The 22,288-nt window shown below is 43.4% G+C and overlaps 1 protein-coding gene across 13 annotated transcripts in view; it reads left to right on the forward strand.

Annotated features, from left to right (window-relative positions):
• mycbp2 (MYC binding protein 2) overlaps nucleotides 1–22,288 on the forward strand; it is an 83,122-nt gene that overhangs the window by 22,000 nt on the left and 38,834 nt on the right. For 9 of the 13 annotated variants that reach the window (XM_050049103.1, XM_050049107.1, XM_050049109.1 and 6 more), the window contains exons 10-35: nucleotides 3,027–3,165; nucleotides 3,366–3,442; nucleotides 6,541–6,745; nucleotides 6,871–7,035; nucleotides 7,169–7,327; nucleotides 7,453–7,657; nucleotides 8,340–8,485; nucleotides 9,005–9,115; nucleotides 9,494–9,598; nucleotides 12,710–12,829; nucleotides 12,987–13,068; nucleotides 13,790–13,907; nucleotides 14,023–14,381; nucleotides 14,514–14,686; nucleotides 15,110–15,235; nucleotides 15,499–15,626; nucleotides 15,818–15,909; nucleotides 16,790–16,924; nucleotides 17,062–17,145; nucleotides 17,666–17,762; nucleotides 17,859–18,051; nucleotides 18,613–18,887; nucleotides 19,005–19,226; nucleotides 19,389–19,580; nucleotides 21,645–21,851; nucleotides 21,963–22,100. In XM_050049103.1, coding sequence (XP_049905060.1) covers nucleotides 3,027–3,165; nucleotides 3,366–3,442; nucleotides 6,541–6,745; nucleotides 6,871–7,035; nucleotides 7,169–7,327; nucleotides 7,453–7,657; nucleotides 8,340–8,485; nucleotides 9,005–9,115; nucleotides 9,494–9,598; nucleotides 12,710–12,829; nucleotides 12,987–13,068; nucleotides 13,790–13,907; nucleotides 14,023–14,381; nucleotides 14,514–14,686; nucleotides 15,110–15,235; nucleotides 15,499–15,626; nucleotides 15,818–15,909; nucleotides 16,790–16,924; nucleotides 17,062–17,145; nucleotides 17,666–17,762; nucleotides 17,859–18,051; nucleotides 18,613–18,887; nucleotides 19,005–19,226; nucleotides 19,389–19,580; nucleotides 21,645–21,851; nucleotides 21,963–22,100 — 4,053 coding nt within the window. The remainder of the gene's footprint in view (nucleotides 1–3,026; nucleotides 3,166–3,365; nucleotides 3,443–6,540; nucleotides 6,746–6,870; nucleotides 7,036–7,168; nucleotides 7,328–7,452; nucleotides 7,658–8,339; nucleotides 8,486–9,004; nucleotides 9,116–9,493; nucleotides 9,599–12,709; nucleotides 12,830–12,986; nucleotides 13,069–13,789; nucleotides 13,908–14,022; nucleotides 14,382–14,513; nucleotides 14,687–15,109; nucleotides 15,236–15,498; nucleotides 15,627–15,817; nucleotides 15,910–16,789; nucleotides 16,925–17,061; nucleotides 17,146–17,665; nucleotides 17,763–17,858; nucleotides 18,052–18,612; nucleotides 18,888–19,004; nucleotides 19,227–19,388; nucleotides 19,581–21,644; nucleotides 21,852–21,962; nucleotides 22,101–22,288) is intronic. The other 4 variants (XM_050049104.1, XM_050049115.1, XM_050049105.1 and 1 more) reach the window with 3 other exon arrangements.

Below are 22,288 nucleotides of genomic sequence, written 5' to 3' on the forward strand. Positions count from 1 at the left end.
GGGCTTTATTGGATGGCGACTGCAGCAGCGGTACAGCTACAGCAGCCTTCTGTATTTTGAACAGACTGCTCCGTTACTGTATCGTAAATGATCTGTGTCTGAACAGTGAAGTACAATGTGGAATGACAGTTCTCACAGTGTCCAGTTTTTGGGTATGTATCGGATTTAGGACCATGTACAAAACAAGTAAAGTTCGCACACCAAATTTGGTCGGAGCAGTTGTCTTCAAAGAAAGAAATGCAAAGACCATGTTTGTAGTGGCCATTTGTCGTTAACGCACACATGAGCGCAATGAAACCCCTTCGTGCTCATCATTTGCCGTCTTTTTCATCTTGTACAGCTGAGTAACGTCTCTCTCAGAGGTCGTGTTAACCGAATATTTTCCGTCATTGACTGAATTATGCTAACAATGATGGAAAAATCTGAAGGCAGTCTGTCACTTCAATTCAGGCCCCTGTGCATTATGATTAGCTATTGTCCAGTCCTGTCTTTGAGCTCACGTGCATGACCTTGTGGTCTAGCTGGCTTAAGCCATCTCATTGGTAGGTTATATCGCTACGTACCACTGCAAAATATCACGGCAAGTCAGTAGCCGAAGTTTCTTTGCACGGTCGGTATCTCTGTGTATCTTTTCTCACCATGACCTTATAATAAAAGCATAATCTATAACCTTATTCTGTATATTTATTATTTTAAACATGCCCGCGCTGTCAAAATGACAACGAGAAAGTCAAAGGCAACCTCTGCTGTCTTTTAAATATGTGTTGTTTCCCTCTTGAGAACCAAATCTTTTGTTAGCTAAAATAAGCGTAGTAGTCCCTCTTGAAGTGCCCTGTGGAGCATCTGTCACTTCCCCTGCTGTAGAGGCCGCAGCCTCTCTTTGGAGGACTCTCAGCTGATCACCAGCTGTGCCATAGAAGGGGGGGGTTGTAGCTTTGTCTGTGTTTATATATGTGTGTGTGTGTGTGTTGTGTGTATGTGGGCGTGGCAGTGAGGGCAGTGGCACCAGATGTGGGTATTCTCCAGAGAGCTTAATCTCTCAAGCAGTTATCTGCATAAGCACTATGTAATGTCAGTGGGGGAGGGGGCGATGTGAAATCCATATATCTGGTGTTGCAGCTAGCCCGATAGCAGTTTCTAGATCCATATATCTGGTGTTGCAGCTAGCCCGATAGCAGTTTCTAGGCTAATCAAAGGGGGCGGGATACTGTATGGGGGGAGGATGGGGGAGTCCTCAGAAGCTGCTTGCATTTTTAGTGAGCAGCCAGCAAATGCAACCGCAGCGCAGACCACTTAACGGTTGAGGAAAACCATTCGAGACACACAATGAGGGGGTTTGAGATGCTGGGAAGAGGAAGAGGATGATGTGGGTAAACTGTAGGAGGTCATGGTGACAGTCAGGGGAAGGACTTAACATGTAGAGAGGAAAAGTCAAGAGGTGGGGGGTAGAGCTGGCCGGAGGACAGGGGCGCTTTTTTTAATGATATGAGTGGCACATGTGCTCCGCTCTGCAGGAATCACAGCACAATAGATGAGTGCGTCATCATTACCACACAGCAGAGACCAGACTATCCCCACGCAACCCTTCATCCTTCTGTTTATATCCCTGTTGTCTCCCAATTATTTTCTTGTTGTGCTCCTCTCTTTACTCTGTTGCTCCCCTGTAAATTGTCCCTTTCAGCCACGTCCCCTGCAGTCTGACAAAGTCACATCTCTGGCAGTTGCATCATCTGTTATGTGCCATGTACTGAGTCAGTGTGTGAGTTGTGGGTAGATGTCACACCCTGCTTGGTTTTGTGAAGAGAAATGTAAATGCTTGGGTTTTAAATTTCTGTGTCACTTATATAAAAAAACGTATGCACAGGTTTTGTACCACCAGGCCTCACCCTCAGTAGATTGATCCAAACATACTGTAGCTCCAGTTGATAGACTCCTCGATGACTCCAACAAGGTCATAATCCTCATGTTAATCCAATGCATATGTAGTGATTTACCACATTCACCACTGATGTCAGTCACAGAGTATTACGTCCACAGTGTATCCCCAGGGCTGTGATTAAGGGTGTCTCAGTAGCGCCGTATATGCGGTATTATTGCCACATTTTTTTCCCAAATCACTTCTTTTATTCTGATTTTAGTGCTTTCTTGCTTTATTGTTAGGCTATTATTGGGTATGTTGTTGTCTTTAAATGACAAAGGTGACAATTTTAAAACAAATTAAATACTCAGTCTATTGTAAAATGTAGAATACAGAGGGGCAATGAGGCGTTTTCTCCGCTGAGAGGCTTTGGTTGTGACTGGTTGCTATGATACAGAATATCCGTCCAAGTATACATGTCGGCACAATGAAAGTACCTACTTTCTCTGGATGAAAGGAAGTAGAGGGCGGACCCAATAGTCTGTGTGGGTTCAGTATTAATTTCTCCTCCTTTGTTGTTGATGTTCAGTGATGTGACAGTTGGTCTTTGAGGTATTTGTTCCGCCCCTCCTCCACTGTGATTGGACAGCTGATTAAAAAGTGACAGTGACAAATTTGTTTTCACCCATATTTGAATATTTTTCAACTTCCTGTGGGCAAAAAACCCCCAAACATGCAGCTTTAAGTGCAGAAGAGACACTCAGCGCCTCGTCACGCTGCTGGTGTTTGTAGCAATGTGTAATATAGCTGTAGTGACAGCTGCTTGCATCCCCTGCAGTTTGCTAGTCAGTAGCGCAGTATTGGAATACTGTGGTTATTGCAACAGCCCTACATGTTATTGTGATTTTGCTTTTTTGTTGCCCTCATGTATGTACTCTAAATATTCATATCTAGTGTGCATACTGTGACGGAAATATATCTTCTCTCTCCTCTTTGATTTGTTATGACTGTCACACTCAGTCAGGTTTTGTTGTACCAATATCTTTTCATGAAATCAGGGACTTCCTGTGTCCTAAAATGGTTAGAAAGACTCTTAAGTGCCACACTGTAGCAATGTCGATTCATGACACTAACCAGCGTTTCCTCCTGTCGGCCCTGACTCCTGCAGGATGGTTTTGTGGTGCGGATCTATACGATGAGCTCAGACCCGGCCCTGCAGCAGGAACTGCAGCTGAAGCTGGCAAGGAAATGTCTGCACGCCTGCGGCATCTCTCTGTTCGACCTCGAGAAGGATCTACACATCATCAGTGAGTGAAACAAAATATATGTGTGTGAGGCTGAGGGTAGTGATTTGTCATGTATATACGTACATCTGCTACAGGCATTTCATGCTGTACGTACGTCTACAAGGTTGTGAATGTGTCAAACACAAAGGAAATTAAAAAAGCACACTTTCCAGCCTTGTCTTGTTGTGTATTTGGCTCTAAATAGTATGTTGTTCTCACAGGCACCGGCTTTGATGAAGAGGCAGCGTTGCTGGGAGCAGGCAGGGAGTTTGCTTTGATGAAAACTGCCTCCGGAAAGGTGAGAGTGAAAAATCTTCTCTGGTGTGCTGTGCCTAAAATGTTTAACAAAAATGAAAGTTGGAACCGGTTCAACCGCTGAGCGTTAACAGCTTTTGTCTCGCTAATGACAGGCCAAACACTTTAGAGGTCGAACCTGGGGAAAAAGCCTCTAAATTAATTGTTTTCCTGCATGCGTTTTGTTCCGTCTTTGTCACACTGGCCACATGAAGCCCATCATAGAAAATTACCTTCCTTTTGTTCATAACATCTGTGTGTAGTTAGCTATAGTCAGAGTTTCCTAGGATCAGGCTGTACTAAGGCATAACAATAAGACACGTCTTCTTGTTGTGGAAATATTTGGTGGCCGTTGAAGCTAAATTGCCTGTAAATAATACAGAATGAGGGAGCTATATAGTTTTTTTGGATGTCTTATGGTGTTTACACTGTTGATTGTGCTCTGGACCCAACTTTTGTCAGCGGTTATATGAGTTATATGAGCTTGTATAGTGACATCTCTGCTTAAATAACTGGAAGTGATTAAAGTATTTCACCCAGCTAAGCAGTAGCTCTGACCTCATGTCCACTTTCAGGAAAAAAACACCAAGGCCGACTACAAGTAAAGCTTTCTGTGTTTATGAACTTGTGCAAAAGTAGAAACACAAACATGGAATAACAAGAATTAAAGGGACAGTTCACCCCAAAATTAAAAATACGTATTTTTCCTCTTACTTGTAGTACTGTTTATTAGCTTAGATTGTTTTGGTGTGAGTTGCAGAGTGTTGGAGATATCAGCTGTAGAGATGTCTGCCTTCTCTTGAATATAATGGAACTAGATGGCACTCGGCTTGTGGTGATACAGTTGGCGGGTATAGTCTAGCAGAGAAAAAATAGTTCCTACATGAAACTGCTCTCAGCAAGGTCTGTGGATTATCTTGAATAACCAGGTCATGATTTCTGGAAAGAGACATTGCTGTCGAGTGTCAAGTGTATTTTTTTGGCACTTTGAGCACCACACGCCGAGTGCCGTCTTGTTCCATTATGTCAGAGAGAAGGCAGACATTTACAACTCTCGGCAACTCAAAACAATTAGACTGATAAATAGCGCTACAGGTAAGAGTAAAAATGTATTTTTGATTTGGAGGTGAACTGTCCCTTTAACACGTTTTAATGAAGATAGAGTAAACAGTATGGATATAATGTTTGTGTCTGTGCGCAGAGGAATCGACCCAGCATACCGTTTGACTCAGCGTTAGACTGCAAGCTCTGTAATCAGGCAAAGTAGGTCCAATCACTGTAGGGAGGCCTTGCTTTGTTGAAGAAGATGTGTCACATTTTTTATGCTCTCTGTATCAGTAAGAAGAGAATGCTAACTATGTAGTTGGTTGGGCTGTGTGGAGGGTGTGGTTTTGTGTATCAGTGCTGTAGGTGTGGTACAGCTTGCCTCTCTTGTAGATAGCACTCCGGGGCAGTTGCCTGTTGCACATTTCTGTGTCTGTGTAGAAGCCCTAATCTCACAGCACACTTTATCTGCAGATTACCCTAACCCAGACCGACTGGATGGGTAAAAATAGGAGCAGCTGACCTGTATCTTGGGACAAAGTTCACTCATCACTCGGGCTGGTCATTATGCCAGACACGTGATACAAAGAAAGGAGTCCAAGGCTCAGTGTTTATGGTCTACAAGCCACTGTGTTGTGGTTATGTAATTTGCAAAGTCAACCTCAGATGATTTGAGTTATAAAACATCTCCTCCAGCAGCAGCCTTTGTACGTGTGTCGTCACAATTTACCCCTGCTGTTTGAACTGTGTATCAAAGGTTACTTTAAAAATGGATTCCACTACAGATTACTGAATACCTGACCTATAATTTATAACAAATAGCATTAGATTACTCAAAGTGAGTAACATATTCTGAGTGGCAACAAAAATATCAATATTTTTTAAGTGTTGTTTTAAGTATTGTTATTACAACATGGTTCATATTGTGATATTTACTGGAAGAGGCATCCAGTATAGCCAGCAACAAGTAGGTTGTTATTAGCGACGGTCATTTTCCAGGATTTTTCAGCTCCCTGGCGATCTCCCTCCAGCCAGCTGCCACCTGATTTAAGCTTTTGTAGTGAAATGAGGAGATGTTGTGTATGTAGTGCCTCATTTCAACATCACAAATCAGCCATTCTTCGTCCATTGCGGTGCTTTTAAAGCAGCCAATTAGGATATTACAATAGAAAGCAATACAATCAAACTGATGTTTGCTCCCATTGCATTCATTGAGGACAGGCTTTAGAGCAAATAAAAGAAAAATAAATAAAGTAATCCCTTATAAAATGGGAAATGGACTGCCCTTGTATAATGCTTTTCTAGTTTTTGAACCACTCAAAGTGCTTTTATACTACATGTCACATTCACCCATTCACACACACATTCACACACTGGTGGCCGAGGCTACGATACTTGGTGCCACCTGCTACTCGGTAACCTTTCACAAGCTCTCACACACTGATAGAAAAGCCATCGTGAGCACTTTGGGGTTCAGCGTCTTGCCCAAAGATTCTTCGACATGTGGGCTGGAGGAGCCAGAGGTCGAACTGCTGATGTTCTGATTAGTGGATGACTGTCTCTATCTCTGAGCCACAGCCGTCCAAGTAATCTATTTTTAAAGACGGTAACTGTATTCTGAATACCATCAATTTAAAGTGTAACTATAATGGAATACAGGTATTCATGTTTTGTATTTTAAAAACGTAACGCCCTGCCTTGTTTTCTGTTTCTCCCCCAACCCTGTTGAATTGTTAAAACACTATGCACAAAGGCTCAGGCCATGCTCAGACCTAAAATAAAAACAGAGTGTCCTCATTAATTTCACTAAGGAACATTGTGTTGATGCAGCAGGCATGTTGTCTATCACACTGGCCTCAAGCAAAAGATTCTGAGCCGTCTGCCAAAAAAAATTAACCCTGGCTAAACTTTTGCCACAGCTTAGTTCAACGAAATGTACATACTGTGGATCCCCTACTCCCAAAAAACGACCACTTAAAGAAAACAGGTCCTCATTCCTAATTGTCTTTCAAATTTTTGCCATGCGTTTGATCCTCTGTCTTCATTTTTACCTCACAGATTTACTACACAGGAAAGTACCAGAGCCTGGGTATAAAGCAGGGTGGCCCGTCAGCAGGGAAATGGGTGGAACTGCCTGTTACAAAGTCTCCCAAGATCATTCAGTTCTCAGTGGGACACGATGGCTCTCATGCGCTGCTTGTGGCCGAAGACGGAAGTGTGTTCTTTACAGGCTCTGCCAGCAAGGGAGAGGATGGAGAGTCCAGTAAGTACAACTTTAAACCATCAGCAAAGATTCAACAATTCATTCTGTTCAACCTTTCATTAAACGCAAAATTAAAGCCATCTTAGTTGAATTCTGAAGGTGATCTCTGGTGTTTTTCTTTGCAGCTAAAAGTCGCAGACAGCCCAAGCCGTACAAGCCGAAGAAGATGATCAAATTAGAGACCAAGACGGCAGTGTATACAGCGTGTAACAATGGCAGCAGCAGCATTGTCACCAAGGATGGAGAGCTCTACATGTTCGGCAAAGATGCTATTTACAGTGACAGCACTTGTGAGTTGACTCATGCAAGCTATGTCAAATTCTCAACTTCAGGGAATGTCTGAGATATTTCAGGAGTTTCTCATCTTTGCCTACATTGCTTTGATAAAGACTTGGATCATCATCACTACTTTGTTGTCCACAGGCCAAGTGACAGACCTGAAAGGTCACTGTGTAACTCAGGTTGCCATGGGTAAGGCCCATACATGTGTTCTGACCAAGAGTGGTGAAGTTTGGACATTTGGGGTGAACAATAAGGGCCAGTGTGGCAGAGACACTGGAGCTATGAGTCAGGCAGGGAAAGGTGAGCAGATGGACAAACACAGACAAACAAATGCACATAACAACAAACTGTATCTGCATATATGCACATTGTCTTTGTACTCCACTCAATCTGATTGCTCTTGCCTGTGTGTGTGTTTATCGTAGCGTTTGGTGTAGAGAGCATGGCCACAGCCATGGATGAAGATCTGGAGGACGAGCTGGAAGAGAAAGAAGAGAAGAGCATGATGTGCCAGCCAGGCATGCACAAGTGGAAGCTGGACCAGTGCATGGTGTGCACGGTGTGTGGGGACTGCACCGGCTACGGTGCCAGCTGTGTCAGCAGTGGACGGCCGGACAGAGTACCAGGAGGGTAAGAAGATGCAAAAACTGGAAGGGGTGAAGGTGGTCATTGCCAGGGTTGGGTACCATTCGTATTTGAACAGATACCAGGAAGATCATATACTGGTTCCGATACCTGGAATCTGGTACCTCTTTTCAGTTGTTAACTTTCTCTGTAATAACAAAATTTAATCTTTGAACGAGTGGCAGGGGTGATATAGTAGACTAAAACGCAGTTCTGCTCCTCTGCTTTCTTCTAATCACACCTGTCTGCTTGTGTGTGTGTGTGTGTGTGTGTGTGTGTGTGTGTGTGTGTGTGTGTGTGTGTGGCTGCATGTCGAACATTGATACTAGGCTATTACTTGAATAATATAGAAAAGTAAAAAGTAGATAGTCGAGATGCCCAAACTATTACGCTTCAGGGATAATTTTGGTTGCTGGGAAGCCAATGGAGTGTCAGCAGAGTTCAGTGGCTGGCTTTGGGGTGCTTCCTCCTCCTGTCTTAAGTTGAATCCGGCGGCTTTGCAGAGCCCTGCTGCTCGCCTCAGACCTCCGTGGCTGACCTCCAGGCTTCGGGGCACTTCACAACTCTTGTTAAAGTACCGAGTTCGGTATCCAACCCTAATAACTACAGTAAAAGCTGTTGGCTAAACAGTTTATTATAATGTAAGTATATTTTTTCTCTTTGTGTTTGTGTGTTGTCCGCCTACCAGTATCTGTGGCTGTGGGTCTGGAGAGTCTGGCTGCTCCGCATGTGGCTGCTGCAAGGCCTGTGCCAGAGAGCTGGATGGTCAAGAGGCCAGACAGAGAGGCATCTTTGATGCAGTGAAGGAGATGATTCCACTGGACCTGCTGCTAGGTATGCCAACTGATATATGACTTCATGTTCCCCCTGTTATACTCTTTCATATAATATACATTTCACCTCTATCACCATTCACATTGTTTACATTTAACTGAAAAGCACAAAGTCTGATAAATCATATCATAAAATGTCATACACATAGACATGTGATGTGATATTCCAATGATCAGTGGTTTGTTACGTCCTCCATAATTGTTCAGAATGAGTTACTGTCTTGAGCAGGGTTGTGTGCAAGCTATAAATCCTTCTGAGCTGTGCCAGCGTGCTGTTTGTGCCGCACACATCGCACTGTCTGCTGCATTCGCTTGGACGCAGTATTTCGCACACTTGTCGTCGCTCATCCTTTTTGTTTGATTCATGTGTTGTGCAGTGTCATTGCTTCGCCATCACGTCTCTCCATCATTCATTGATGTGTGTCTTGTTTTGTTCTGCTCTGCTCCGTCTTCCTTCCTCCTTCTCCTCCTCCTGCATCCTGTCTTGGCTGCCTGTACCTGGGGCCTTTTTTGTTTTCAGCTGTGCCTGTCCCTCCCCCTCCAGGAGTAAACATCGAGGAGCACATTCAGATTCGCCAGGAGGAGAAAAGACAGAGGATCAACCGTCGGCACAGGCTGGAGGAGGGCAGAGGTATGGATCTAGGCTGAACAGAGGTGGGGGGGTGTTTAGGGTAGGGATGTGTGGGGTTTTTGGCTTTATGAATTTAAGATTTCTGAAACAGAGAGGTTAATCATTAACCTCCGCTCAGTCTGTAGCCTCTGCACTCTTTGTAGCTTCACCGTATTCATTTAATGAATACGGTGGAGCGACAAACAGTCCATCCCTTTTTCGCTGTGAGTAACTTTCAGGTGCTTTGTGAGCTTGGGTGTCGTGCCTTGATGACTTCCCCCTTGCTTGTGTCTTTATAATTTTTTCAGTGTGCGTGTATTGTTGTGGTCAAGTATTATCATGTGTTCTTTCCCATTTGTGAGCATTGTGCATGCATGTGAAAGTTTCTTTCTCCCCCAGGCCCCCTTGTTTTTCCTGGTCCCATTTTTATGAACCAGCGTGAGCAGGCCCTAGCCAGAATAAGACCCCTTCAGGCACTAAGGCATAAACGGGACAAGCACAAAGGTACTACGGTCTTCACTAACTCAACGGGTGCAGAGACACCCCTTTGACTCATCTCCCAATCTGGCTGTCCCGCCCACCTCCTCTCTCACTCTCTGACGGCAGGACTCTTATGTCTTCACCAGGTCTCATGGTAACAAGCAATGTAGCCTGTTGGCAAGACTGACTCTGTGGAGAAATGACTGTGAAGCCACTGAGGACCCACCTCAACAGGCTGGTTCCCTTTAGCATTTAATTAAGTTTATGCTACCTCAACGTAGGAAAGGGCTAAGGTACAATAAAGATTTGGTCTGTTAGGCTAATTCATTTTCTGGTTTAACAGTTCTAATCCTCAGAGTAGGATGCCTGCTCTGCTCACTGCTGTTGTTTGACCTAAATAGAAATCAATGTCCTTGCCTAACTGGATTTACCATCACTCCCGTAGCAGCCGATTTGTCACTTCATGGGTACACATGAAGCATTACACATTACAAGCAGACGAAACAGCCAGCACTAGGGAGAGCGAGCTTTGATGAATAATAAGCTGATAAATATGACACCGAAGGAAGGAGGCAGGGTTGTTATTTTAAAAATATGCGTGCTTTTAGATGTGAAACATCTCATGGAAATGGCTAAGAAATCACTTAACATCCATCAGACTAGTGAGTGTATGTGCTCATTGTCTGGAGTTTCTTTTCTGAAGCTAACTATTCAACCAATGAGCAACTTAGATGTGAATAATTCCACTAAGACCCACATTTATACTTAAGCTGCAACTACGGACTACAGTCAGCCTATATCTGCAGCTTACTTGCTTTGTTTTTTGTCCTCTGAATCTCAGCCTCCTAGGGTTTTTTCTTTGGGAAAACAAAATCTGGTTGTGACTAACCATCTTTCTAATGTAACCATAAGGAGGACAGAGGACACACGAGGACACTAATGCAGCATTTCCACTGCATGGTACGGCATGACTCAACTCAGGGCTGCCCCCTGAAAGTCAAAGATTTGAATCATCAATTGGAGATCACTCAGTCCACTGAGATTCTTATAGTCAAGCAGTGTTTTTGGGGATGTTTCAGACCCCAGATTTAGCTACAGAGTGAACACTCCTTGTGTTTACACTGCTCTCTAGTAAAGGCAGCTGTGGACACAGACTGGTGGGAAAAGAGGCTTTGTGGTCAGGCTCACAGATAACGTTACGTTACGTTCTGCTTAAAGTGGTGAATTAACAGCTCACAGCTACCTAACACAGTACAGTTTCTGGCTTTTGTTTGATATCTAGTGTTTGGCAAAAAAGGTTGTTGCACATTTCCAATCTGCTGTTAGCATAGTTAGCTCACATTAGACCAGAGGGCTAACTTAGTGATGTACACGTATTATAATAAATCAACCGTCACCCTGAACGTCCTGCAAACTCTGCATGGAATTCAGAGATTCGACTCACTTTTGGTCCCAGGTCCTTTTCTCTATTTTGCTCCCACTGCGAATTTTACCCCGTCAGTGTGGGTGATATTCTCAGACAATTGCTATAGTGGCGCCATGTGAGACTGGGTGACATCAGTGTGGCGCTTGCTGAATCCTTTCATTGGCAACCAAAGAGAGGAATGTCTGCACTCCATCAATTGTATGGCTTCGGTTTGCAGGCTGCCAGTTTTCAAAATCTTGGGGTTGTGACTATAGCTTGGCTGTTTCAAAATGGCGGGCTTGTGCAGGATATCCCGTGTTGGTACAAGTGACTTTTCCGTCTGATCGCTCAGTGGTCTGAAGTGCTTTAATCCACCATCTAGTAATTGCTCACCTCGCCTGGGACCTCGAATGAGGTAGTACCAAATAAATTCACCAAGTTCTATCCACAACTTTTGCCAGTGGAAAACAAAAAAAGATCGAGTCAGGTTGAGCAGAGCCGTGCCCGCCATGCAGTGGAGATGCAGCATTAGAGCCTCCTGAACTCCCTTAGTGCTCAAAACAAAATTTACTTTAGTTGACAGAAATGGAAAATATTTAAAAAGTCCACTGTATCCCTACACTAGCAGGTATCTCTGTCTTTGGACTGTGTACATCAACAGGTCTACATCTGCCTATCTGAGCTGCTGATGTTGCTTTTCTTGCCAATAGGTGGGGCAGGTTGGAGTGGAACTGCAGGTCTGAAACTGCTAGTGGATGACAGTAGCTAGGCTTGATTTTGGGTGCCTAGCACTGTGCCTGTGTTGATGTAAAGCATTAATTTAATGCACAATTTGAAAACCTTCCCAATGGAAACTAATTGTTGAGGATTAATGGCTTGTTTTATTGTCCTGCTGGTACATGTGGAAACAATTATGCCACAGTGAATTCTGTTTCACAGCAGCAGTAGTTTCATCCTGAATCTCAGTTTAGAAATTGAGGCTGTTCTACTTTGCTGAATAACTTTTCCTTTTGTGGAACCATTCATTGTGGTTGCACAGTTGTCAGGCAGCCGTAGGTTATTTGGCGTAACACCCCTGAGCATCCTGTTTCATGGTTTTAACTCGTGAAGAGGAACCGGTGCTCCAAACCCCCTCACCAACAATACTGGTGTTTCTGTTTGTGACCTCCTGTAAGCTTTAATGGTACTTTAGATGTCATTAAGAGCACTTCTGTTTTTTAACTTACATTGATGGCTGTCACCATGAGCTAAACTTTCAACCCTACCTTATACATTTGGGCCATGAGCCAAACCACAATGAGCTGGTTCGTGGTCCAAAATGGTTATTGACTGTTATTGTTTTTACAGTAATGCATGGGTCTCTATTCAACTTTTTCCCCTCACACACCACAACTGGTACCTCTCGCACAGGGCTCAGGGTAAACCAGATTCCCTCCTTCTCATTAAGCACAACAGATGTTGAGAAGAAAATCAAATTATTTGCAAAACAATCTGTAATGGGACTGGTTACCAAAAGCCTCTCTGTAATAGAGGTGTTGTTCTCTCCTTTCTTTTTCGGCATGCTTCTCCCTTTTCTCCCTCTTTTTCTTTTTGAATCCTCTTTTCCCTACAGCTCTGTTTTCCAGGACTGCGCAGAGACATCCACCTCTGTGGTCTGAAGTCACTACTAAACCTCACTCTTCCCCCGATTCTCTACTCAAATGTGCTGACTTGGAGTGTTTGTCTTGTAGATGGTAGCAGTGAGCGCGGAGAGAAGGATGCCAGCAAAATCACCACCTATCCCCCAGGGGCTGTGAGATTCGACTGCGAGCTGCGAGCTGTGCAGGTCAGCTGCGGTTTCCACCACTCAGGTAGGTTGATTTCCCTCATGGCTGCCTCTGGTCAGGCACTGAGGTAGATTTGTCTGCGTATTATTTTAAGAATATGTTTAAAACCTCTTAAGAAGTTTGGCTGACCTTGAAAGAAAGAATGTCAGTAACAAACAGTCATGATTATGTTGCTTTACAGTGGTGCTGATGGAGAATGGAGATGTCTACACGTTTGGTTATGGCCAACATGGGCAGCTTGGACATGGAGATGTCAACTCCAGGTACTGCTTCTGTTGCCTTCGTGTTTTAAATTTAATGGGAGTCATGTTCAAATGAATGAAATTGTTCCTAATATATAAACATAGTTCATCGGAAAAAAACCATACAGTGCTTTATTGCCATTTAATTAAGCGATAACAGAATGGAAACTACAGGAAATACTACATGACCTATAATTTTAGCACAAAGTTTTTTGTTGTTAGATGTATGTTAAGGATAGCTAGCTTCTTGTCGTGGGTATTAGGGCCCTGACATACCAAGCCGACAGTCGGCTGTCGGCGAGTGGCCTTGGGTGAGCGTGTGTTGCCCTAGTTTTCGTGATGTGTCCTGCATCATTGGCACTAGAGTGAAATTACTCTGGTTGGCTGTTCAGCTCAGTGCACAAGAAGAGAAACAGAAGCAAAGAAAGCAAACAAGCTAGAATCAAGAGTAATATTTGGAGAGTTCTTTACTTGTAGCCACCTAGAACATATGCTCTAGCTGGCTATTGGATGACACAGGCGACTCAAGGCGACGCAACAGCCTTAGTCGCCTTTAAATCTTTGATGTCGGTTTTGTGTGTCTGGGCCTTCATAGGCCTACTTTTGCTGATTCAGCCCATTTGTTCTATAAGGGATTAATAAATGTAAGTCCAGATTCTTGCTTTGCCATTTTGAGGTATTTTGAATAAACAAAACTGCACTCACGTGGACACACACTTAAAACAATGCTTCTACCTGCCAGGGGTTCTCCAACTCTGGTGCAGGCCCTTCCAGGTCCCAGTGTGCAGGTGACGGCGGGCAGTAACCACACGGCCGTTCTCCTCATGGATGGGCAGGTGTTTACGTTTGGCAGCTTCTCGGTAAGAAAAACACTAAACTGCATTTCTGAACTAAACTCATTTTTAAAAATTGTTTGTTGCTTTATACATATAGTTGACCACAAATTGAGTGAATATGTATCTTATTGTTTTTCAGAAAGGACAGCTGGGTCGGCCCATCCTGGACATGCCCTACTGGAATGCCAAGCCATCTCCCATGCCCAACATTGGTGCCAAATACGGACGGAAGGCCACCTGGATCGGCGCCAGCGGTGACCAGACGTTCCTGCGGATCGATGAGGCTCTTATCAACTCCCATGTCCTAGCCACTTCAGAGATCTTTGCCAGCAAACACATTATTGGCCTTGTGCCCTCCTCTGTGTCCGAGCCGCCTCCATTTAAATGCTTGCTTATCAACAAAATGGACGGGAGCTGCAGGACCTTCAACGACTCTGAGCAGGAGGACCTTCAGGGATTTGGCCTGTGTCTGGACCCTGTGTATGATGTCATATGGAGGTCAGCACAAGGACTATGCAGAGCAGAAATGCATATTGTGTGCTATTTATCCAACGTTTTAAGATTCAGTAAATCACCTGTAAGATAACTTGTCCTTTTCTATTTTTAACTCCTTCTTCTTCGTGCTTTCAGGTTCCTGCCAGCTGCCAAAGAGATGCTGTGCTACAACGCAGTGATAGCTGATGCCAGGATGCCCTCAGCTACAGATTTACAGGCTCGCTGTAGCATCCTTAGTCCAGAGCTTGCGTTGCCCTCAGGATCACATGCCACCACTACTCGCTCTCACGGAGCCCTACACATCCTCGGTAATCCTCTGCTCTAACCATTCAGCAAAGTGCTTTTGGTTCCATGAATCTTTTATGAATGTAGTATTGTCTTATGAATATGTACGTGAATGCGATGACACAAATGATGATGGACAGTTTGGACATCTGTTTCTTCAAAGCAGATGTAACCAGTGTCTAAATCCCCACACCTCTGATCAGGCTATTGTGTAGTCAGTGTAGCTGCCATATTTTTCATGTAATGGGCCTTTCATTGATGAGTGATGCACTTTCTGTTCTCCCATCAGTTTCTCTTTCAGATCGTGGGGAAATTGATTTTAGAGACAAATTTGCTCTTAGATCATAGCCAATATATGATTAAGTGTTTGCAGGAATGCGTAGGTTATTAATTTATGTTTGTCATCATTCAATGCTAAGAGGAAGTACACTTGGTTGTCCACTTAGGTTGCTTGGATACACTGGCAGCCATGCAAGAGCTGAAGATGGGTGTAGCCAGCGCAGAGGAAGAAACCCAGGCAGTGATGAAGGTCTACTCCAAGGAGGACTACAGTGTGGTGAACCGCTTTGAGAGTAAGTGGGTTCTTTGAAGAGGATTCGTGGTAAATGATGTATGATACAACACACTGAGAGATGCTTTTATGTATTTGGGTTTGATCTTGTAATTATATCAAACTAGACTAACCTTTAGCCTTTTAAGTCAAAGCTGCTAAATATGTGAAACACTTCAGATCAGTTTATTATCCTCCTTAGTAAACAACCAGAACCACTGAAAGTGGATAAACAACTTCTGTGTATCTTGCGTAACCTTATTGATCCCGTGTGTGCTGTTGTAGGTCACGGTGGTGGTTGGGGCTACTCAGCCCACTCTGTGGAGGCCATCCGCTTCTGCGCTGATGCAGACATCCTGCTGGGTGGGCTGGGACTGTTCGGGGGACGAGGGGAGTACACTGCAAAGATCAAGGTAAGCCTGCTTGTGACCCTAAACAAAAATACATTTAGATATATGTATTTTTTTGCCATGTACATAATGTTCATTTCATGCTGTTTTTTGTCCTACCTGTAATTTTAGATTTCACTTTATTTGTCATAGGACACACAAGACTGCCAAAAACATTGATTAGATTATTAATTAACAAAATTAACATTGTGCAGCTTTTTGAGCTGGGACCTGACGGCGGTGACCATGAGACAGATGGTGATCTGCTCGCTGAGACTGACGTGCTGGCCTATGACTGCGCTGCCAGGTAAAGTTTGTGGATTCCTTACGTTTCTCTTCTGTTCTCACAACTATTTCTTGTAAAGAAGGAGGAAGGATATTGAATATCTATTTATGTTGGTCTCTGTTTTTTTAATGTCTCCACACCAGCGAAAGCCTCGGCCGAAGGCATTATGTTTTTGGGTTGTCCATATGTCTGTCTGTCCATCCCTCTCATTGTTAGCATTCTTGTGAATGCGACATCTGCACACAACGATTCACTGATAAAATTTTGGTGGTCAAATGTCAAGGTTACTGTGACCTTGCATCCATCTCATTCTCGTGAACGTGATGTCTCAAAAACACCTTGAGGGACTTTGTGACATTTGTCACAAATGTTTACTTGATCTCAAAAATAAAGTGATTAGAATTTGGTGGTCAAAGGTCAAGGTTACTGTGACCTTGCATCTGTCTCATTCTCGTGAACGTGATGTCTCAGAAACACCTTGAGGGACTTTCCTCGGAATTGTCACAAATGTTTACTTGGACTCAAGAACGAACAGTTTAGATTGTGGTGGTCAAAGGTCACAGGTCAAGTTCACTGTGACCTCGTTTTTTCCACAACTCAAGAATTCTTCAGCTAGTTATGACAAAATTTGACGCAAATGTCTGATAGAATAAGATGTCTCAACATCATATCTCAGGAACAGAAGGGGTGACATTTGGTCAGATGCTGAATTGGTGACACTAATCTTGGGTGTCCACCTTGAAACTGTTGATTGTATAGATCTTCTGTGCTGCTGGGGGGAGATGTGTGTGTGAAGCATCCATGTTTTCACAGACAGGGATATAAACTGTAAATGCAACTTGACTGGTCTGTGGAGGCATACAACCACAAAGCGGTAATTGTTGTTTATTGTATTTTTAAGGGAGAAATATGCCATGATGTTTGACGAGCCGGTGCTGCTGCAGCTTGGCTGGTGGTATGTGGCGTGGGCCCGAGTGTCTGGACCCAGCAGTGACTGCGGCTCCCATGGACAAGCTACCATTACTACTGATGACGGGTAAAACGGATTTCACAATATATATAATACTTATGAACTAATAGGCATTTTCCATATGTATCATTAGGCCACATTTCATGTTTTATGAGTTGATGTTAACAGCCCTTAAATTTGTCTTTTTTCCTGTTTCTCTTTAGTGTGGTCTTCCAGTTCAAAAGCTCTAAGAAGTCAAACAATGGTACAGATGTTAACGCGGGTCAAATACCTCAGCTACTTTACAGGTAAGTAAAATTCTTTAAATTTTAACAGTGTTTAAAGCTTATTTTGTCTCAGGGCCAGGGTGTTTCAGTAAAAACCAAGGTATGACAATGTGACATGATATCAATGACCTACTTTGCTGTTGAAAACTATTTTAACAGACATTTAGGCAGCTTTCTCTCACATTCACAGTGCCTATTGTTTACATGTAATGCACCACTTAAAAGGAGAGCAGTGAAAACTGCCTTTCATCGTGTCAATTTTGGTACATATTTTAGCACCATGGACAGAGAGGGCGGTGTAATTATCATTTGCCATTTGTTTAACTACACATAAAATAAGAAATTCATTGAATAACATGCAAATTTTTACTAGAAAATGTGTCAAGCACAAATTATCATTTTTAAGGCAATACAAATGAAATCAGTTTCTTATTTTTTATTTTCCATGGCAGCTGCCATCCTTTGCCATATGCAGCTAATGCCTATGCTATGAGCTTGTCAAGTAAATGATTCTAAATGTGTCTTCATATTTTAACCTCAGGCTCCCTTCAAATGATGGCAATGCATCTAAAGGCAAACAGCAGACCAGCGAACCAGTGCACATCCTCAAACGCTCATTTGCTCGTACCGTCTCAGTGGTGAGTAATGTCTCCGTTTCTACCTGCTTGAGTGTCTTGACAGGTGATTGTTTAATACACTGTGTGTGACCTGTGTCTACCTCTGTCCTTCCGTAGGAGTGTTTTGAGTCTCTGCTGAGCGTCCTTCACTGGAGCTGGACCACCTTAGTTTTGGGTGTGGAGGAACTGCGAGGGCTGAAGGGCTTCCAGTACACGGCCACCCTGCTGGACCTGGAGAGGCTGCGCTTTGTCGGCACGTGCTGTCTCCGCCTGCTCAGGGTCTACATCTGTGAGATCTTCCCCATTGCTGGTAGGAACATAGAGACCTTAAAGAAATACTTCACCCCCTTGGTATGGGCTGCCTCTTTGGGAAGTTAAACACGGACCCCTAAGGCTTCCATTCATTAAGCATTTTCTCCACTTTGGGTTCTTCATTCATGTTGGAGGCATTCGAGAAAAAGTTGTCTTAATTAATTCAGTGTAACACGGGGTGAGTAATTGATACACAAATGGTCGTTTGGCAGGAGAAATATTCTTTCAACAGCACTTTATCCTCAGCAGTATAATGGCTGCTTTCAATCTACTGGTGACAATGCTTTTTCCTGTTCAGTTATGAATGTCTTTGAATGAAAAACAATCGACAGTATTCATTGTTATTAATTTTAGAATGGAATACCCAGACTGCCAATACTTCTACATGTGTGACCCAGAAAATATAAAAACCTTATTTCGGTTTCACAGATGTAAAATAGTAAACTGCAGAAAGATTTTTAATGTCAAAAAGTACATTTCCATTGAACTCTCTATATAGAGTGTAGCTTCTGAAAAGCTCTCACAATGTTTTCTCTTTTTCTCTTTGTTTGATTTCTAGCCAGCACCAAAGCTGTGGTGGAGGAGTCGAGCAAGCTGGCAGAGTGCGTGGGAAAGACACGCAGCCTGCTGAAGAAGATTCTGTCAGAAGGCATGGACAACTGCCTGACTAAGCTGGACAACGACCCTCAGGGCTACTTGTCTCAACCTCTGACCCTGCTGGAGGCTGTGCTACAGGAGTGCCACAACACCTTCACTGCCTGCTTTCACTCGTTCTACCCAACCCCGGCTCTGCAGTGGGCCTGCCTCTGTGACCTGCTCAACTGCCTTGACCAGGTCAGCGACGGCAGACCATGTCATTGTAGTTTTAAATAGGATTTAAGTGGTTACAGTATTATTCTCATCAGCAATAATAAAACCAGAGATTCATTCTTGTCCTCCCTGTTTTTTTAGGACATTGCCGAGGCCAACTTTCGCACATCCAGCAGCCGTCTGCTGGCAGCTGTAATGTCAGCTCTGTGCAACACCTCAGTCAAGCTGACATCCATCCTGCCCATCGCATATGACGGGGAAGTGCTACTGCGTTCACTGGTCAAACAAGTCAGCACAGAGAATGACTCTGCCCTCGCTCACCGCTTCCCCCTGCTGGTGGCCCACATGGAGAAACTAAGCCATGTGAGTCATTGCACATCATGCACTGTACAACAGGTTTCCTCACTTCAAAATGGTGGACATGGTTGTGGTCAGTGACCCAGGAAATGTTTGGTAGATGGAGAGGATATGGTCTTTATAACATTGTGTTCTCATCAAATACCAAAATAACTTTTCCTCCTTTAGACGGAGGAGAACCTGATGGGCATGACCAGTTTCCGGGAGGTGCTGGAGAAGATGCTGGTGATTGTGGTGCTGCCAGTGAGGAAGAGTTTGAGGAAGGAGGTGGAGCTGTTCTCTCCACACTTGGTCTCCAACACCTGTGGTCTGCTGGCCTCCATCGTCTCTGAGCTCACTGCCTCTGCCCTGGGCTCCGAGGTAACTTAACTCACGCTGATACTCACATGCACCCGCACAAACACACACATATATACGTAAGTAGGGCCAAACAGCTTGGCTCTGGCAAATTTATACCCTAGTCTAGAATCTTTTTAAGATCCTTAATCCTGATGTGCTCTTATTGGGGGGGCTGCTTCCACTGTAATCAGTGAAACTGGCTACATGTGAGAGCAGCACATAAGTTTTGCATATGTGCCACAGAGACCCGCTTTACAAATGTAAAAATAGAAAACACAGATAGAAGACTGGCCTTTTACATGAGGTGTGTGTGGCCCTTATACATGGAAATGGGCCTACCTACCTACCTACCTAAATGAATGAATATGAATTTAAACATTAGCTGCATTTCCGTAATGCCAACAAGTTGATGAAAAACTCCCATTTTAAGTCAGTATTTTCTTTTAATGTATAATTATCTTTGATAAGTATGTTAGCCATACTGTATGTTGGCAGCTTTGTATCAAACAGGGCTTCCACTTTGAGGTCTTGATCACCTCTTGGCATTTTTTTTGCAACTATCAGCTGGCGGTTGCTTATTAACTTTATTCCTCACAGAGTGTACTGTAATAATAATAACAATAATAATAAAAATAATTTGTTATAAAGCCCTTTTCAAAACAGAGTCACAAAATGCTTTACATGGTTGAACTCGCATTCAAAATAACGCAGGATTTAACCAAATAAAGTCAGGCCATTTTAAGAAATATAAAGAAAAAGGAACCCCAACAATAAAGATAAATACAAACAATGAAACAATAAGCCTTTTTTGAGCAGAGTTGCAAAGTGTGAAGAAGTGATTTAAAAGATGTTACTGATTCTGTAGTCTGTAGATGTTAACGTACTGATATTACACATATTTCACAGTGCTGTGCTGGGTCCAAAAATTGAAGAAACAATCCCAAAGCTAAAGCTCACTGTTTTGTTTTGCCTGTGGCTCACACAACACTAAGGTGTACTTGCTCTGCAGGTGTAGCCAGTGAAAAGATACATTCCTGTGGCACATCCACTCCACGAACGACCCACATCCATCAGGTTTTCAGCGTAGCCGAATTGTGGAGCTTTTTTGTCCAGGAACATAAACAGAATCTGTGGTGTCTCGTTTTTGTTATCCTTTGTTGTCTTTGTACCAGCCATTCACATTGTAATCACAGCCCTTTGACACATTCATTTGTTGTGTTTTAAACAGCCAAATCACAGTTGTATCCACTCCTAACTTTGTTAAATTCATCACAGTGTAGCTTTATACATTAGGGATGAGATCTGACATCAAGACTACTTTCTGTCCTCATTCTTCTTCCGTCCTCCTCCTTCCTTGTGCCATATCACTTTATGTAAAGCTCTGTTGTTATCAGACACATTTTTCACTGTGACAGCTTTTGCTTGGAACAAGGTGGAGCTTTTTCTGATGCCAAAAAACCAAAAACACAAAAAAAGGAAATTAGATTTTCTTTATTGTTTTGACGGCATGCTGAGTCATTAGGTGGGTGGGACAGATGTCCGTCACCCTCCCTCTCTCACACTCATTTAATTATCGTCACACACGCATACCCTTGTTGCTGCAGTCAGGACTCCTCAACTTGCATTGCCATGGTAACTGTCACTTGGCGGCAGCGCCCGACACCACTGTTTTTCTGTTGAGTCTGTTGTCAGGGAAACAGCTCTTCCTCCCCTTGAGCACCTGGATCTGTCCCTTTGCTGTTGTGTCTGGCTTTCTGTTGTCAGCAGGGTGATATAAATAGTTTGTACACACGCCAGACATGAGGTGTTTTTATTTTAGACTTTATTTTTCAGTCTATTTCAGACAATTTCTGTTCTAGGGAGCATCCATTTTCTCTCTGCTCTGTTTCTGTATCTAAATAAAGGACATTTAGATGACATCCATTATTTGAACAGCAGTATTAATGTGTATATATACATGATTGTGAAAGGTCTTTATTTAGGATGTTATTGCTTGCTCATATTTGCAGTAAAACTCCTCAAATGTGGTTATGGACTTAGTTTGATATGTTTGGCTGCATCTCTCATTGTGTTCTTGCGTGTCAGGTTGATGGACTGAACTCGCTCCACTCCGTGAAAGCATCCCCCAACCGTTTCACCAAAACCAGCCAGGGCCGGAGTTGGAACACGGGCAACGGCTCTCCTGACGCCATCTGTATGACAGTGGACAAGCCAGGCGTTGTGCTGGTGGGCGTCTGTGTCTACGGAGGAGGGGGCATCCATGAGTATGAACTGGAGGTGCTGGCTGATGATGTAAGTGATTACAAATCATTTTCAGCTTGTATTTTCTTATATTTCATAAAGTTTCTGGTGTTGCTTGACTAGTTTTCAACCTTGGCAACCTTTTGTTCCCTTTCTCTTCAGGCGCAGACAGAGCACCCAGGGGACTCAGCACATTCTCACAGGTGGACGTCCCTGGAGCTGGTGAAGGGCACCTACAGCACTGATGATTCTCCCAGTGATATCGCTGAGATTCGCCTGGACAAGGCCGTGCCACTTAAGGTACATAGAATCTCAAGAATATAATACAGGCATATGATTCACTGTTGGGACACAAACATTAGGACGCAACATGCTCTAACTGTTTTCTAACTTTTGTGTGTAATTGTGTGCTGGTTTTGTTAAGATACATGTAGTCTCATGATTCTGACTTTGATTTTACTCCAAACAAATTGGATGCGAGCTATAAG

Source organism: Epinephelus moara, chromosome 7 (genome assembly GCF_006386435.1).
Source record: "Epinephelus moara isolate mb chromosome 7, YSFRI_EMoa_1.0, whole genome shotgun sequence".
Taxonomy (NCBI): Eukaryota; Metazoa; Chordata; class Actinopteri; order Perciformes; family Serranidae; genus Epinephelus; species Epinephelus moara.